Raw genomic sequence first — 18,508 nt, 5'->3', positions numbered from 1 at the left:
TTTACATTGTGATGGTGGCTTATTATTCGTATTGAAATATTTTTTCGAGACTGTTGCTCGTGTGATTTGTTTAAGTATGAAGTTTGAGTATATTGTCTGCTACTCATGTGTGACTGGACCATCTCATTTTAAAGTTTTCCAGCGGCGGACTGTTCCATTGCACTGGGCCAGGATGTTGAAATTACTTGTCACGATGGGTTTTAGTATGAACTGTATTTAAAGCAGATAATTGATTGTGGGCCCTTAATACGTTCTAAATGGTGCCTAGCACATGCCTGACCGTGTACAGATGGATTGTTTTGCTCAATAAGATAAGCTAGCAAGAAAACAAAATGACAATATCGTGACAATGTCAATGTCCAGCTTCTAGGCGTAACGTTCCAGGCTTAGAAAGGATAACAATGATGCCTGTTTATCAAAATGGTGCTTGGTTATAACAATGATGCTTGTTTATAATGGTGCTTGTTTATAACAATGATGTCTGTTTATGACAATGCTGCTTGTGTATAACAAGGTGCTTGTTTAGAACAATGATGCCTGTTTATAACAATGATGCTTGTTCATAACAATGGTGCTTGTTTATGATACATGACATTTTGCATCATGGAGGTTACATTCTGCCACAGGGCATCAGAAGTAAGTAGTGTTCAATACTAGTATTATGCACCCCACTCCATGGTGTTCGACTCCTACTGATGCCAGGTCCTTAGGAACCATTGTCTAGTAGAAATGCTGTGGCCTGGCCCAGTCGGGAAGTTGGGTAGGTACTATTGTATGGGGACGCCGTCGACTTTACTCATATAATCAATAGCTCGGTCCATACGCGACATTCTGCTGGCCGCCACCATATAGCGTGTGGCGTCAAGGTACAAACAGGCAATCCAAGTACTCAATGGTATTTTTGTTCAAAGTTTCATACTCCAAAGTCAGTACCTTATATAGCATATTGCATTTACACATATTGTGTGAAAATATAGGTTTACATCAAACAGAGCTTGTGGTTTTTAACTGCCTGTTCTGTCTTTTATCCCGGAGGATAATTCTGAGTACACTAATGACAAGTAAACGATAACATGAGCTTTACTATGGATGCGTACATACGTACTATGAGTGCGCAGGGCAAAGAGATGAACATCGCACACAAATGTCGAGTGAACGAAGACTGACAGACTGACTGACTGACTGAGTTTAGTTTTACGCCGCTTTTAGCAATATGCCAGCAATATCACGGCGGGGACACCAGAAATGGGCTTCACACATTGTCCCCATGTGGGGAATCGATCCTGGGTCTTCGGCGTGACGAGCCAACGCTTTAACCACTAGGCTACCCCACCGCCCCAGTGAACGAGGAACGTTGCAATGCATTTGCAGGCAACTGTACACTGCACATTTGAATTCAAGTCCAAGAAACCGATTCGCTTCAATCATATTGGTGTATAAGATGATTTGTCCCCAGTAACAAGAAATGACAAGCGGAGACATTGATTATGTGTGGAGAACATGTAACAGGTCACTGGTTTGAAATGAAGGGCTGTTAGTCGTTTGAAGGAAGCTTCCTGCACCCGCGTGTAACTTTCTAACAAACATGGGGGCAACGATGTAGCCTAGTGGTTAAAGCGTCCGCTGGTCATGCTGAACACCCGGGTTTGATTTCCGATGTCCTCCGCCGTGATATTGCAGCAATATTCATAAAATCGTGTAAAATCGTACTCACACACTCACCCTAAAAATCATGAGCAACCATGCTCCGATTCAACATTGAACCCAATTTAATTTCACTTCATTAAACACCGTTATATTACAAGGCTGTTTGTAAGACTAATGTGTCTGTTCAGGTCCTGGACTCTCGGCGCAGATGCAGGAACACAACACCAATATCAGCATCAACAACATTTATTTTTAGCGACTTTGGGCATTACAGTTCATAAGTACAATGCCGTTTATTAGCCTTGGTTTTGAGTTGAAGAGTTTTGTTGATGAGGTTAAGAAACATATAATAAACAAACGCTGTTTATAAAAGTCAGAAAATGTTCAACAATTTTATACAAATGATGTATGAATAAATTGAAAAAATTAACAGCCACAAATTTACAAATATGTAACAGTTGCGTGAAATGTCTAAACAATTTGCACTATATACAATTACATAGTAATTTAAAATAGTAAACCTTCCAATGTAAGGGTACTTTCATATGTGCATGTACATAGCTCAGATAACAGCCAGCTATGTGACAACCAGGCACCATTGAGGTCCAATACATGTGCTTCTAAATGCATGCGAATGAAGTGGTCACGATGGGACCTGTGAGCTGTGACCTTACACATAGTGGTTAAGTCCAGACAGGAGTGGTAATCGTTTGAGCACATATGCACATTAGTCTTAGTGCCCTTGAGAGGACATAGTGCAAACTTTATATCAAGAACAATTTACTCTAATTTTGAAACAACCATGGATAGAACAATAAAATGTCGATGATTTCGACTTCTACTTGAAAGGTGAAAGGTCCTGTTCTTATGCAGCCTCTACAACCTGGAATCAACTACCTCAATATCTACCTGACTGTACAGAACTTTCTCATTTTAAATCCTTACTAAAGACTCACTTCTTCCGATTAGCTTACGAGTGCAAACGATAATTCATTGAATTGTTTCCATGTATCTCTAATATTATATTCTCTCTTAGTGTCTGTTTTGTATATACCTCTATGTCTTGCGCTTTAAACATGTTGTACATGGAAAACAGCGCATTACAAGCATGCTATTATTATTATTATTTGGTTTACATATCAGTTTCAAACAGTTCATACAATGATATGAATATATGGAAACTTCATCTTATGGCATCTTATACACACATGATGAACAGAGTCACAATTAACAAATTGATTGATCACTTATACAAGTGAGTGAGTTTACCGATATGTTATAATCGTTATTGCTTTCTTTATACTCAAGATGTTGGTAAAGAGCGTTAATATTGTAACGTGGAAAGGACATGCCTGAGTTCAACACAATCACACCAACGTTAGATTCACTCAACATGAAATATGAAAATGCGTTGCTTCACAATGATCAATGTAATCTTACATCAGAGAACATAGGAAAATATTTAGTATGAACGTTTATGAAAAACATAAAAATACTGCAGCACAAAGAGCAATAAACAATAAATTGGAAAGAAGCGGACAAACCAAGAAACATGTATGTATTGAATATAAACAATAAATCTCTCTTAACATTGGAGACTTTTCGCAAAACACTAAAATGGAAATCAGAAAAAGTGATCTGTCATAAACCAATAATATAACAAAAGAAAAACATAATCAAATAGAAAAGCCTAAAGCTCTGTAACAAACATTGAAACCGACGGGTTTACAGTACACGACGAAAGAATGTTCCCGTATTCGTCTCTTGTCAGGGGACGTTACTCTTTCTTGACTGCATTGGCTGCAAAGGTAATACCATCATATTGTGTGTACTGTTCCGACGTCACGATATGGCTGAAATACTGCCGATGTGACTTTAAATTTTAATTCACTCACTCACTCCTCTTCCGACCAAGGCATTTGCACTTTAGAACGTTATATCAAAAACAAATTGTTCTAATTATGAAACGACCATGGACAGAATAATTAAAACAAATTTTGACAACATGGCTTACAATTCTCATTTCAAACAGTTCATACAATGAGAAATGAATATAAGGGAACATTCATTTACAATCGGTATGTTATACACAGAGTGACAATTATCAAATTTAGACATCACTTACACAAGTGAGTGAGTTTACTGATATGTTATAATCGTTATGGCATTCTTTATACTCATGATGTTGGTGGAGAGCGTTAATATTGTAACGTAGAGAGGACATGCCCGAGTTCAACAAAATCACACCAATGTCTGATTCACTGAACGTAAAACAGAAGAATGCGCTGCTTCACAATGATCATTAAGAAATCTTATATCAGAGAATATATTAAAATATGTAATATCAGAAGTTTATGAAACACATACAAATACTGGAGCACAAAAAGTGATAAACAATAAATTGGAAAGAAGCGGACAAACCAAGAAAAGGTCTGTATTGAATATAAACAATAAAGCTGTCTTAACATTGCAGATTTTTTCAAAACAATAAAATGGAAATCAGAAGTGATCTGTCATAAACCAATAATATAACAAAGAAAAAAACATAATCAAATAAAAAGCCTTGAGGTTTAACAAACATTGAAACCAATGGGTTTGCAATACATGACGATGGAATGCTCCAATATTCGTCTCTTCTAAGGGACGTTACTATTTCTTGACTGCAGAGGCTGCAAAGTCAATACCAACATATTCAGTTTCCTCTTCCGACCGTTTGATGGTGTCGGATGTGGGAGGCAGCCCGCTGAAATCGACACTGACGTACAGCAAAGCCATCCTCATCAATTCCGGTTTTCTGTCCCTGTACCTGATAAACAATTACACGAACATGTAAGTTTCCTTGTACGTTTTGTCAAGTTAAGTTCTGTGATATACTGGTATGACGGGACTTTCAAATACCCACGAGCCCTAAACAGACGCGGGGTTCTATCCACTGTAGGAGACCTCGACTTGTCATCGTTTCAGTCTCTGTTCACTACGGTTAAACTATACACACAAAAACTGAATTAAGCACCCCAGTATTTTTTGCAGTGATAGGTTTTCAAAACGATGGAAAAATATGAGCTTTTCTGACCCGTGTGATCCTTCGACTCATACAAAGACAAAATGATTGGAATCCATGTTGAGTTTATGATAATAATTGCTCAATTTTGTTGTTTTTTTTAAAACAAAACAAATAAAATAAAATAAACACACACACACTGATTTTCATACAAAACTGACTTGCTGACTTGGAGACATGTCATCGTATCCCACACCGCAGCCATATAGCTGGAATATGAACCTCAATATCCTAAATAGGAAGGTGTCATGACATGTAAATGTTTGGCCAAAGAAAATAAACAATGACAAGTGTTGACGACAAAATCCGATACAGGAAGGTGTATATCTTAATGAAAACGCCCAAAACCATCCAATAGTTTGCACCGTGCCACATCCAGTCGTAACACCTACGTAGAGGTGGTGTCATTCCTGATTTTGACACTTACAAGAAAAAAGTCGATTTATTTCTAAGAAACAGTATATATCTCTAAGTCGTATTGATTCTGTTTTTCATAAAGTTGTGATTTATTTGCTTTCATGTGGTGTTTGCGTATGAACAAGTCATGTGGCACCATTAGGTGCCAGGTTCATGAAGCGAATGCTGTCCAAATGAACAGCTTTTTCAAAATTATTTAGTTTGTGCAGTAATTTCAACAGTACCTCTTTCTTTTCATCACCGGCTCCTCCTCCAGAGTGCTCAGCACCAAGACCTGGAGACGAGATATCAGGTAAAAGTAACATAGTGAGTTGATGAGTGATAAAGAGGCTTGTTGTGTCAGACAGCAGTAAGCATCATTCCAAATTAAACGCCAAAGTCTGTGTACATATATAATCGCATCTTGGTCAAGGATACGAAGACTAACAGTAAGATCAATGTTCCCCGCTATCGACAGACAACAGCATACAACGGGCCAGGTCACACAACCTGAAGTCCCACCTTGTATGACGACAACGGGGAACCTGTGACAGCTTCTGATCTGGCCTATCATGTAGGTTAATGACAAATAGAAGTGGGAATCTTTTAAGCCATATAAACATTGTTTATACAGATCTTAGAACTGATAAAGGATTACGTGGAATTTGCACTTTACAACTTTATATCAATAAACAAAGTGTTCGAATTATGAAACCACTATGGATAAAAGAAATTAAAACCAATTTCGATGAATTTGTCTGACAGATTCCATTTCGAACAGTTTATACAAAGAAATATATATAAAGAAACTTTTACATGTACACACTGATCTGGCCTACCAACAGCGGGGCTGCCCGCCCTGCAACTATCCACCTCAGAACATGTTTCCATGTTAATTATTGCATGGACTTCCTGTAGATGGGATGTAGATACTACTAGAAAAGATAGCATTATGTTTTGACGCTTCAAATGTTCACTGTGATTCACTTCCGATAATCCTATTCCACCTTGAGCATGAAACAATGCTTCATATTTATAATGTTTCAGTTCAACCGGGCAAACGTTGCAAATTATTTCGAAGAGGCATCAGTTTTACAATGAGACGACACAGTTGATTTACCTCCCTAGATAAGGAGACAATGTAATGCCATACCCTCTTTCCTTGCTCTTTCCCTTAGTCTTTCCTTTCTTCTTCTCAGGCTGAGCATAGATATCTTCCGTTTGATCTGAGCAGAGGGAAACGAAAATATACATCACTTCTACTTTGACCATTGTAGACACAATTTATGAAAATATAAAGTATATATATTACATCATTTTACGAACTCAACGCTGAAATCATGATACCGAATTAACCGGAGTGCTACGAGTCTACATAAATGCATATGCTTTATTATTCGGAAAGTTACCTTCCAACTTCTTCCTAGTTTTCCTCTGTTTTCTTCTTTTTCTCCTTTTGAGGCATCGCATACAGGTCCTCTGCTGGATCTGTCAAGAACATTTATCAAAATGACAACTTCAACTCCGTAATGATGCTGTTGTCGTTTATAGACATGTATATAACTGTCCGATTCGTAGAATTTACGCCACCTGTAGTTTGAAACTTTCCAGACACCAATCTCGTGATACTATAAGTAATCTTGGCCTCCTAACGCGACTTAATGATGCAACATTTCATACCGAAGTGTGACTCCTGTGCTCTATTGTAGCACAAAAATGTGATATTTATTCCGTTTTGGTACTATTATTCAGAAATTACGAAGATGATATTTTCACGTGGTAGCAGTAAGCTTCTCGTAAATACTGTCATTATGCCGTGTGAACGCCAGTGCATCATCAGGTGTAAAGATAAAGCATGCCATGACACTACCGGACGCGTTCGTTTCGTCACACTAACAGTGGAACCAATGAAGTGTTGTTGCTGATCAATTCAGCAATGAATGCGCACCGTTTTTCTTGGCTTGGCGGCTTGCTGACAACAGCATAAACGTCGTTGTTTGAGACCCTGCTCCTGTTCCTGCAGGGTTGATGTTCAGGTCAGCCGACGTCTCATACAGGTCGTTGTCTTCTACCACTGCACCAAAGACATGGACAATTATTTTTGCCAAAAAGATACTCTCTCAATATGGAAACCAATCGCGGCTACCATGTTTTTCTGAGGCAATGTTTACATTGCATGCCACCTCCCCATATTCAACTGTATCCTTAGGTGATGAAATCTATTTATGCAGATAAGTAAACCATACAGCCCGAACACTCACTATTTTTCAATGTCAAGTGTTCTCGTCACGATATGGCTGAAATATTGCTGATGTGACGTTAAATAATAACTCACTCCGCTCCATAGAGGCCCGAAACATAATTATTCGTTATACCGTGCACTTGGTTGTCTGGATGCGAACAAAATTACAAATTAACACGCTGTCTCTGAAGATGTGAATATGAATTCATACCTCGGCCTTCATCCTCTTCCCTGAAATGATATTTGTGGAGAGAAACGTTATTTAGGAAAAGGTTTCACGCAGAGACAGATCATTAATTAAATATGATGTGAAGCAATACACATATTGTTTATCAGGAGGAATATTACCATTAATCAGCACATAAGTCAAAACAGATATATCTATCTCAGTTCAGCTAACTACCACTACCAGAGATATTGTCAACGAAACATCTTCACAGAAATTATCAGAACAGATGTTCTTTTATGTAGTGAGATACTAACCCTTGATCCGCCGTCGAGGGTACCTTGACCTGAAGAAAACATTTAGCATGAGGTAAAATATTGTATACATGTTCCTGAAATAAACGACAGTGACCGATGCCCCAATTATGCATAGTTAATGTTGAATGTTGGCAAGAGCTAAGATAAGTATAGACGCTTAGAGGTAACAATCTAGGAACCGTCTCACCTTTCTGTTTGTTCCTCCATTTCTTCTACGACGACGACGACAGTGAGAACTATAACAACAACTACAACTGCTGCCGTAACACCTGCGATTATCGTGATGTTGGTAGGGTCTGCACAAAACAAACAGAAACAAGCACACTGTATCAACGTAAAACGTTTTTTGGACAACCAAATATGACATATGAAGCCTGAAAGCACATAGACGATTTATCTTTACAAGCACACATTTGCCCTGCTGTTTGCATTACATTTGAAACAATTCTTTTTACGACACCACTATGTCATATATGTCTCGTTCGTAGCTGGTATCTTCGTTTGGCTGAAAAAGGTTTGGGGGCAGGGACCTGCGATTGTAAGGAATGTTTCTAATTTTGAAAACCAATCTAAAGAAGGGGTGTCTATGTCACCTGGGACCCCAGCGAGACATTTTAAAGAGAGAAATAGTGACACAGTTAGATTTATTGTTCCTGTATATTATACCACCTGTGTGTCCAGTGGTTACAATGGTGGAGGTGTAGTTGCTGCTGCCGTATTCATTCTTAGCCTTAATCCGAATTTCGTAGACTGTTCCGGGTTCGAGAGGTCATCAATGTCAGGTTCTGAGGTGTCGTCTTCCGGTTGGCCTTGTTGGGTGGGTGGTCCACTGTCCGCCGTGTTGTCTATATTGTATGTTGAACCTTTGTTTGGCGCCACCGTTGAAACCTTTCTCCCATCTCAGAGGTGACTGAACGGGGACTGATGTTAACTGCCTTCAGATTGCTTGGTAGGTGCAGCCGGGCTGTGAAACACGGGAGATATGATAGATAATGCTTTACTGTATGTCTGAACAGAGTCATCACACTTGATTAAATACCGATATATCCCCTTCTTCTCTATATGATGACAAGTGCATGCTTATATATCCACTTTTGGATGAAAATGCATTTTCTAACGAAATATCGACGTGGTGTGGTAGACTAAAAATTGAGGGCCATTCACTTGTGACCTACTTAAGCTATCTACCTATCATCACATTTTACGATTAATCTCAACCCTGCAGATTCAAGATTTGATATCAGTCAATTATTGTATTTTAAACCAAACATCAGCTAAATCTAAGACTTACAAAACAATTGCAGAGAGTACTGTTTTCTCCAATTTTTCCTACAAACTGTTTGAGACATGATGTTCAATCTCCGATACTCAAATTATAGGTATACATTTCTCTTCAGCTAAGAAAGTGTACATCTGAGAAAAAAGTAACTAACATTTGGAAACCAGTGGTATCTGCAGATCCAGGTTGGCCTTCTGCATTGGTCACTGTGACAGGAGTAATTAATATAGTCCTCTTCTTTGACATCAAATATGGTCACATTTCCTGTTACCAAGGGACACCCTCGAGTGGTGACCGCAGTAGTATTGATTAGTCTTGCATTTGGCCTTCTCCGCCATGTGAAGGGGTTGGCTGCGGGAAGGCTAATGACAGTCAAACTAAGAGTGACATTTTCGTGCAGACCCGACGTAGAACACCAGTGTTTCCAGGATGAAAATGAATATCTTCTTGGAACACCTAAATAAACAATACAGACTCACATAAAATATATATACATAAAATATATACATGTAACAATGAACATAATCCCACCAGGACCAATGTGTTACTTCCACATATGTGAAAACAAACAGATCTTATGCTGAATATATCTGTCTCTCATATGACCAGTATTTTGTTTTTCACCACTGTGAAACCAAACAAAACGTTATAGTTGAATATATCTTTCTACATTCTAAAAGTACCTACGGCAAATTAGTCTCCTAAACATTTGTTAGTGTTATCCCCTTCCCTCCCATATGGAACCTTCTGGACTATTCTTCGAAATACTGACTGCCTGAGAACAATATTCCAGTCTGACCATTCCCTCGAAATAGATTCCAGAGAGGTGTATAAAGCAAAATAGAATAGAAGATAACTATGGATGAATCAGAATCCAGTGTTGGCACAAGGTGTTCCGCGAAAATAGTAAACATGTCCTGATCTTACGTCTTGCAATAGCCACCCACACACAACTTGCGGTAGCAAAGAATGCTTTGCCTAAGTTTACACGGTAGTGCACTAGCCACGCCACTGTGACAAAGCTGACACTCGAAAGTGGAGTACCAGGCAATCTAATGTCGCCATAAAACATTTTTCTGGAATTTGCTTTAAATACTGGTGGATATTAATCTAGGAGGAGTAAATTCTGGTGGATATAAAAATGGGAGGAGTAAATCGCTGGGTGGAAGCGGAAAACGATTATATATTTTGAATTAATCAGCCATACGTCTGAGCCCATATGCCCTAGGTGAAGAAAGCACACGGGGAACAGTATCATTGAAACTGGCCTACAGATGGTGTCGCAATAACGGAGAAGGTCACGAGGGAAACATCAGACTGGCAAGAATAACCACCCCCAAAACTAGTCAGTAGTGGTCGGGTAAGTATTGAATGCTTGCAGGCCACAGCTAGGGCGACACGTCGTGGTCGTTATTTGTTAACCTGTGGATTGTCACGGGTTTCCCCTGCACAATGAATGACCATACCCCTCACGGGTTGTGGGTTGAACATGGGCTGTTCAGATATTGGTTTCCAGTAAATTAAAATGAGAAGTTTTACAAAACAGGTATGAATCGTTGTTGTTTGCAACGGCCTCCCTGCTTCTATACAAACATATTCATGTATGTACCTATATTGTGTTCAGTAGATTTGACTCCATGTATTTTGATGTACAATACAAATGAACAGTGAAGACAGAAACCCCTTCTTGGATGTTACTTACACCTGACATGTAACGGGATAGTCTTCAATGAAGCTCCGATCAAGTTCCTAGCAGCGCAGGTGTAATTTCCCCTTCAAGACAGGACACACTTAGCAGCATCGTGGTGAGAGTCTGACGGTCACGGTTGCTGGTCCTGCTACTTCCTATACTGGACGTCGTGTCTTTGATCTCAATGGATGAAGCCGGGTTACTTGTGACGTCACACTGCAGTGTCACGTTGTCGTGTTCCCCTGACCGTCGTGTTTCCGGCCCCAGACGTGACACCAAAACGTTCTACTCGAAGGCGCATCTAAAACACCACCGTATAATTATGGATAACGTCGTCAATAAAGCAGATTATCATTGATATACAAACTCAAATACTTGTGTGGAGAAAGATTGTGGAAAACCTAGCAAAATACTGTTTTGTCTGAGATAAGTGAAAGTTAAAACAGACTGGATACAAGTTACTCATAAGAGTTACCTTCCAGACAACAAATCATTTTGTAATTCACATTCTACTACTTTGACCGTTTTACGTATATAGAGTCTCTCTCTCTCTCTCTCTCTCACTCTCACTCTCACACTCACGCACGCACGCACGCAAAACACACACACATACATACATACATATTACATACATACATACATACATACATACATACATACATACATACATGCATATATATATATTTATCATCCACTGTGTTCACAGGACACATCGCTTGTGTGGGAGATACATATTCAGAGATATCGTTTTGACAGTAGATTTTGCATAATGCCCTGACAATGCTATGACGTCATGTACTCTTGATGACGTCACAATGCTATACATCGCTGCACTGCAAGTCTAATGTGGCAGTACATATATATATATATATATTGAAAATAATGAAGAGTGATTTTGATGATAAGAATAACTTCTTTGTGTTTGGATATCAATAGACAACACCCGTTGATAAAGTAAAAATAATATCCTCGGAGCCATTTGTAACTTTACAACTTTGATATATTTGTATCGAACTTTAGAGTTGTGTAGCAGGGGAGCATTGTGTGCATTCACTACCTTGTGTAAGCTGTTATCATTAAACTATACTATGACTGTGTTATACCTTCACATACACATTGTGAGACTTACATTGCACCTCCAGTGTAACAGTTACAGATGAGTGTTTTGTCTGTCGTCCTTCCCTGGCAGGATGCTTAGCGATGTTGGTGGCTGTACAGACATATACCCCTGCATCACTCTTCTGTATGTTCCTCAGGTGAAGAGTCCCATTGTCAGAGATCCTTTCCAGCACCTTCCTTTGTCCACACTACTGACGTCACTTCCGGGTTTGCTTCTGTTGTACATTGGACAGTCAAATCTCCTGATTCATTGACCACTCTCTTGGTATCAGCAACGTGCAAGCTTGCGGTGGATCTAAAATGTGGAAGTGATGTGCAGAGTATTTGTTAAACTCTTATACAACTGCGTTTAAAGTATACACAGAGACAAACATTAATGTGACATGGATTTTGTTTCATTGGTAATCTTGAGAATGTATATTTGGATTTGAACCAGAAAAAGTGTGTTAACATGGTCGAAGAAAGGCAGTCTAGCATTTGCAAGAGGTATGAGCTTATTGGAGAAGATTGGCCAGCGGTGTTCACTTTAAATGGCCAGACAACCTGACGCTCATCATTTCCACTGTTGGTTATACCTATTTGGGTTGTCTGTTGGCCATTCAAGATATACACATTAATATTTGCTGAGAGGTGAGATTCCTCCATTCTGTATCCATCCATCCATCCTTTATTACGTATATATGGCCATGAGGCCAGGATTACATGTGTAAAACAGTAAGGTAAAGACATGCATGTGCGCCACACTGAGAATGTAGATCTTATCACAAGTGATACGATTACAAACACTTTTAAAGAAAGATACAAAGTCGTAAGATTCTATTCTTATCGCTTGTTCTCATCAATTCAAAGGACATTTGAACATGAGGGTAATTACGACTTTATTCAGGTAAATATTTAGCACGATACTCATTGTAAAGAGTACATACTAATGTAATATAAAATTCATCTTCTAGTTCAGTCATACAGGAACTACAAAACGCAATTTCAGAGTTGTTTGGACTATCTATACGAATTAACATTAATTAAAATCATGTACATTACAACGGAGTTTTGTCAAACATCTCCGTAAATCTTGTGAAGTAATAGTTACAAGATATTTTTCAAGAAAATATACTGAGTCAAAAAGAAACTTCACAAAATGTAATTTGAAAAATAATGAATAATTTTTCTCTGATGATACATCTATGCATCCGAAATGGGATCCCTATCTGTCGAAAAACGTTAGAAAACCCACTCAAACCCATCCATTCCTCGTGCAAATGACGTTAGTGCCAAATCAGGTTTTGCACGTGCAGTCGATCACGTGATCTTCGCATCGAAGTTTCTTCATATGCACGTATTTGCATTGGCCTCAAGAATTGAAAACACTTTTAAACCACAGTTCTAACGGTACTTGAAATGCCACGATTGTCAAATGTGCAACGTGAACGTGCCGTTGGCATGTTGCAAGCGGGAAGATCAGGTTATTGACGTCGCAAGAGCAATGGATGCAGCCGTCGTACCGTGTAAAGACTTGCGAGGTCGTCTACAACAAACTGGCACCACTTCTGATCGCCCAAGGTCGGGTCGTCCACATGTGACGTCACGAGCAGAAGACCGTCAAATCGTCCTACGTCACCTACGTGACAGATTTCGCCGGCTACACGAACCAGGGCTGAGATGTTTAGAGGTCGACTGTCCTCACAGACCATTCGAAATCGGTTGCGGGCTGCCAGTCTCCATTCTCGACGTCCATATCATGGGCCAATATTGCCGCTGTTTCATCAACGTCAACGTCTGCTGTGGGCCCAACGTCACCTCCGATGGACCAAGAGACTGGAATCGAGTCGTCTTTAGCGATGAATCCAGGTTTACCCTCAGATTCGCGGACGGCAGGCATAGAGTCTGGAGACGACGTCGTGAATGGTATGCCCAATGTTGTTTACAAGAAGTCGACAGATTCGGGGGCGTAAGCTGCATGGTTTGGGTGCTTTCTGTGGGAACAACCGTTCCTGACTTCTGGTCATCCGTGAAAACCTCACAGCTGCTGCTTACCGCGACGAGGTGCTCACCCCTGAACTCGTTCCTTTCATGGCGGCTCATGGCCCAGGTCTACAGTTCCAGCATGATAATGCTCGGCCGCATACCGCGATGTTGACACGAAATTTCCTTCAAAACGCTGGAATCAACGTTATGGACTGGCCATCGAGGTCCCCTGACCTTAATCCAATAGAGCACGTTTAGGATGCACAAGGCTTCGTGGTCTTAGGAACCAACCTCAGAATTTGCAGGAACTTGCAAGAGCAATGGCGAAGAATCCCCAACCACGTGTTCACAAGCATCAGGCAGTCGATGAGGAGACGGTGTTTGGCAGTGGTGAATGCGCAGGGCGGCCATTCACGATATTGAACTGAGAAATTTCGCATTTTTGTTCTTGTGACTTGACATTCTGTATACCCATGTTTTGGAACGGCGGTGTAGCCTAATGGAACTGATTATGGCACTGTCAGTGTATCGAGTACATCACACAGATCTCAGCAATGAAATAATAAACAATTTCACCATCTTACCATCTCTTGTTCTTTTATAGTGCCCTGAAGAAAGAATGTGAAGTTTCCTTTTGACTCAGTATAGTCAGTCTTTATGGTTGAATAGAACATCAAGGATTCGGAAAAAAGCTATATATTGATGCCACTCTTGATAATATTAATTGTGTATCCCTTGCGATGAAAAGAATTACTGTCAAGCATGTGTTTGACTGTATTGATTTTCCATCTCAAGGGATAATTATTTCAGAACTTACTTAATGAAAGATCTTTTAGAATTAGGGCTGGTTTTCATTTAATTGTTTATTTTTTAAAACACAAAAAATATTATTGAGATTGATTTGGTTTGTACACAGATATATGTTATTATAAACTTAAGTAAATTCAGCTAGAGGCCATGCGGGTAGCAACGTATTGTAAGTATCCATGGTGTCTGGTATGGTGATCTACCTTCAGTTGTTGGCGATATAGAGGCCGCTTTGTATATTGTGTCGTTGAGAAAGCATTATTTTATCGTTAAAACAAAAAAGCTGTGATATTCTCGTTATTTTATTGTCCTTTGCTGACAGGATTTCATAACGTTAAAGATTGTGTATATTAATATGCATGTTTCATAGGCACGATATGGTTAAAATATATATTGCCTATGTCACTTTAAATTTTAACTCACTCACTCACTATCATTTCCACTCCGAGTAGTGTTACGAAGTGCAGTCACCTCTATTAATGGTTCTGAAACAAGTTTGACATGCAAAGTCTCGGGGACAATGACGGACTGAGAACGATATGTATGCTTGAGTCTGGTACCTCACAGCGTTACGTTGACGTCAATTCAACGTCCATAGAGCACCATCCGGCACGGATCAAGTCATAGACCGTAACCGTGGTGTCCCGCACCGATAACGACGTTACGACCCCACATCAAACAGGATGGATGCGAACAATGCACGAATAACACATTTCTAAAATCCCAAAGTTGTTGAATTAGAAAACAGCATGGTAGACGTACTGGTGATCGGGCTCACTTCAAGATTGGGCGTCCATGGTTCACACCAGGTTTATATATCATACCAAAGAGCTAGTCTAAATGATAGTAGAAGGAAGGTTGATATGTTGGGATTGCACATGAGTGTCGGTGGTGTCAGTCGGCATTCAGGGTAGGTCAGCAAGCCTGTTTGGCAGGAGTTCTCTGGTCATTCAAAAGGACAAACTCATCAGAAAGTTATCATTTTACAAATATTTCCAAGGGGACCAAAACGACAGGCAAGATTAAGTAAACTTCGTTAAGCTTCCGATCCGAGACCATTCATTGTTAAATCTACTTACATGGGCTCATGCTATAACCCACATTACAGCTGTCTTCATCTATGTTGACTTGCGTGTCTTTGTTCAGACGTTAATTTTTCAGTGAGTGAGTGAGTTAATATTTAATGTCACATCGCCATTGTTTCAGCCATATCGTGACGAGAATAATTTTGACCTTGTTAATTTTCCAGATAGCCAAGTAGAATCTTTTAAAGTCTATTCAAGTTTGGGTATGAAGTGGCCGGGGATGGAGCCATTGACCCTGGCTCAAATCCACGAAGGAAATATCAATATCAATCAGTCCACAGGTTTTCCTCTGTTAGTAGTACGTAACCCTGTTTGATTTGTACACGGCGGTAGCTAATAAGTCTACACCCAGTACTTACAGTGGACGTCGACTGTCACATAATCCTGTCCTGGTGGAGATATGCCATTATCTGCCGTACATCTGTACCGACCCAAACTGGATCTAGTCACACGATTTAGGGTGTAGATCGGATTGGACCCGTTCTGCAGGGTGACATCTCCGTGGTACCAGGTGAAGGTGGTGGTCGCAGGGTTAGCTCCCTTGACAGAACAGTTGAGAGTCACATTGGCTTCGTTGACCAGGAAAGTAAACCCGGAACATGGACTCACGGCGTGTATAGCAACTGTGGGGGGATCTGCAATAATATTTACTTTTATGTAAATGGGAAACAAAATGTGACATAGATGTATCCGATTGTGTATATCCAGGGCATGACCTGTATACCAACTTTTTGCAGTGTCATTAAGTAAAACTATACATATATGTATAATTATATGTATCTGCAGAAAGCAGGAACGTATGTAAAGAGCATGTCTTTACGTACAGTTTCACTTTTGTTATCTGCAATAATGTTTAAATCTATTTGAATCATGCAATACATATTATGATATATTGTGTCCATTTTTGTGTATCATTTGAGGAGTAAAAACCTTGTTGACGCACACGTGAAAATAACGAAAATGATTTCAAGATAAATGTAATAATTGTTGTAATATTTCCAGGCAACTGTCACTTTAGGAATGCTACCTGTTTATTCATGAAACCAATATTTGCATTTCTGTCCAAAAAAATCCGTGATTAACAACTTACGATTCGATTCCTTGTTTTCGCCTTTATGTATCTAAATGTTATTAATTAGGCATGCAGTTCAGGATGAAGTTATTAGTATCCAACATGCGGATATAAACTGGTTTCGGTCTATTATCAGAACTGGTGATAAGGAAGTCAGGTTTTGTATCTTATACATATTATGTATTACAGATTAGTTTTATAGGTGGTGGTGGTGTATGGTCCTATGCACCGCTGGGCGCGGAGAGTCCTTGGATGGGTGACCGTGTTTTGCAGACAGACTCCCTAGAATTTCAGTCCTGCCTCACGACGAAGCAAACGTGACACATGTGGTCGCACTTTAGGCACCTTGTTCATCAACTGCCCCTGTTCACCCAGTTGTGGATGGGTACCCGGTGAATAAGTCATATGCCTGTTAACCTTCCGGTGCCTCACAGGCCGCTTGGGCTATCCCGGGTAACAATGGTAACAATGTGCTTTGCTATGCACAAGTGCCTGTAAACAGGTGCTTGATAACTTCTTTGAGTGGCATTTTAGAAGTTGGGAAGTACAATATAGGACAAACTTTATGGATAACAACTTCTTTTTATTGGTGAGTGCGACGTTTCGATACAGATTCTTGTACCGTTGTCAAGCATAATTATCCAATAACAACTTCTTTTATTGGTGAGTGCGACGTTTCGATACAGATTCTTGTACCGTTGTCCAGCAAATTATTAGGATTGCTTGCGACGTTTCGGTACAAGATTCTCTGTTACAAGAATCTGTATCAAGCGTCGCATCCTAATAAAAAAAGTTATTATCCATAAAGTTTGTCCTATAAGGTGCTTGATAAATAGCCATTATTATAATATTATCATTAAATGTTGTCACTGAACATACCACCACCTTTGGTTAAGTATATGTCCAGCGGGGCAGGTACACAACTTCACAAACATATTTTCGCTTACATTGCACCTCCAGTGTTACATATCCAGACGTGTTTTTGTCTGTGGTCTTTCCGAGCAGGATGTGACCATGTTGGTTGCTGTAATACAGACATATTCTCCTGCGGCATCCTTCTTCAGATGAAGAGTCCCACTGTCAGAGATGTTCCTACTTACAACTTCCTTTGTCCAGACTACTGACGTCACATTCGGCTTTGCTTTTGCTGTACATTGGATACATACATACATACATACATACATACATACATACATACATACATACATACATACATACATACATACACACACACATACACACATACATACATACATACATACATACATACATACATACATACATACATACATACATACATACATACATACATACATACATACATACATACATACATATTAATAGTCAGAGCCAAACTTGTGTCGAACTTACAGTTGTGTAAGGGGGCATTGTGTATTCACTACCTTAAAACTGTTATCATTAAACATACTATGACAGTGTTATACCTTCACATACATATTGTGACTTACATTGCACCTCCAGTGTAACAGTTCCAGACGAGCGTTTTGTCTGTCGTCTTCCCGAGCAGGATTGACCTTGTTGGTTGCTGTACAGACATATACTCCTGCGTCATCCTTCTGTATGTTCTTCAGATGAAGAGTCCCATTGTCAGAGATCCTTGCACCTACACCTTCCTTTGTCCAGACTACTGACGTCACGTTC

General features: G+C 39.6%; 1 protein-coding gene and 2 long non-coding RNA genes across 3 annotated transcripts in view; all 3 read right to left on the bottom strand.

The window, feature by feature from the left end:
• Nucleotides 1-1,877: 1,877 nt before the first annotated feature.
• Nucleotides 1,878-8,620, bottom strand: LOC124274894. Its single transcript, XR_006898064.1, has 9 exons — nucleotides 8,499-8,620; nucleotides 8,017-8,125; nucleotides 7,830-7,858; nucleotides 7,558-7,577; nucleotides 7,053-7,178; nucleotides 6,514-6,592; nucleotides 6,258-6,330; nucleotides 5,350-5,399; nucleotides 1,878-4,447 (listed from the first exon to the last, which is right to left on the bottom strand). It is a non-coding gene; the product is annotated as an uncharacterized LOC124274894 (long non-coding RNA).
• A 69-nt stretch (nucleotides 8,621-8,689) lies between these two features.
• On the bottom strand, nucleotides 8,690-9,349 carry LOC124274893. Its single transcript, XR_006898063.1, has 2 exons — nucleotides 9,263-9,349; nucleotides 8,690-8,793 (listed from the first exon to the last, which is right to left on the bottom strand). It is a non-coding gene; the product is annotated as an uncharacterized LOC124274893 (long non-coding RNA).
• A 1,535-nt stretch (nucleotides 9,350-10,884) lies between these two features.
• The window catches only part of LOC124274892 (opioid-binding protein/cell adhesion molecule homolog), an 11,376-nt gene continuing 3,752 nt past the window's right edge, over nucleotides 10,885-18,508 (bottom strand). Inside the window, exons 2-3 of the mRNA XM_046710260.1 lie at nucleotides 18,316-18,508; nucleotides 10,885-11,099 (exon numbers count right to left, since the gene is read on the bottom strand). The exon at nucleotides 18,316-18,508 is cut by the window's right edge and continues 88 nt beyond it. Of these exons, the coding sequence (XP_046566216.1) occupies nucleotides 11,010-11,099; nucleotides 18,316-18,508 (283 nt within the window). The 3' untranslated portion in view covers nucleotides 10,885-11,009. The remainder of the gene's footprint in view (nucleotides 11,100-18,315) is intronic.

Source organism: Haliotis rubra, unplaced genomic scaffold (genome assembly GCF_003918875.1).
Source record: "Haliotis rubra isolate DU_JTF1 unplaced genomic scaffold, ASM391887v1 Scf1953, whole genome shotgun sequence".
Lineage (NCBI taxonomy): Eukaryota > Metazoa > Mollusca > Gastropoda > Lepetellida > Haliotidae > Haliotis > Haliotis rubra.
This window is presented reverse-complemented; position numbering and strand designations above follow the sequence as displayed.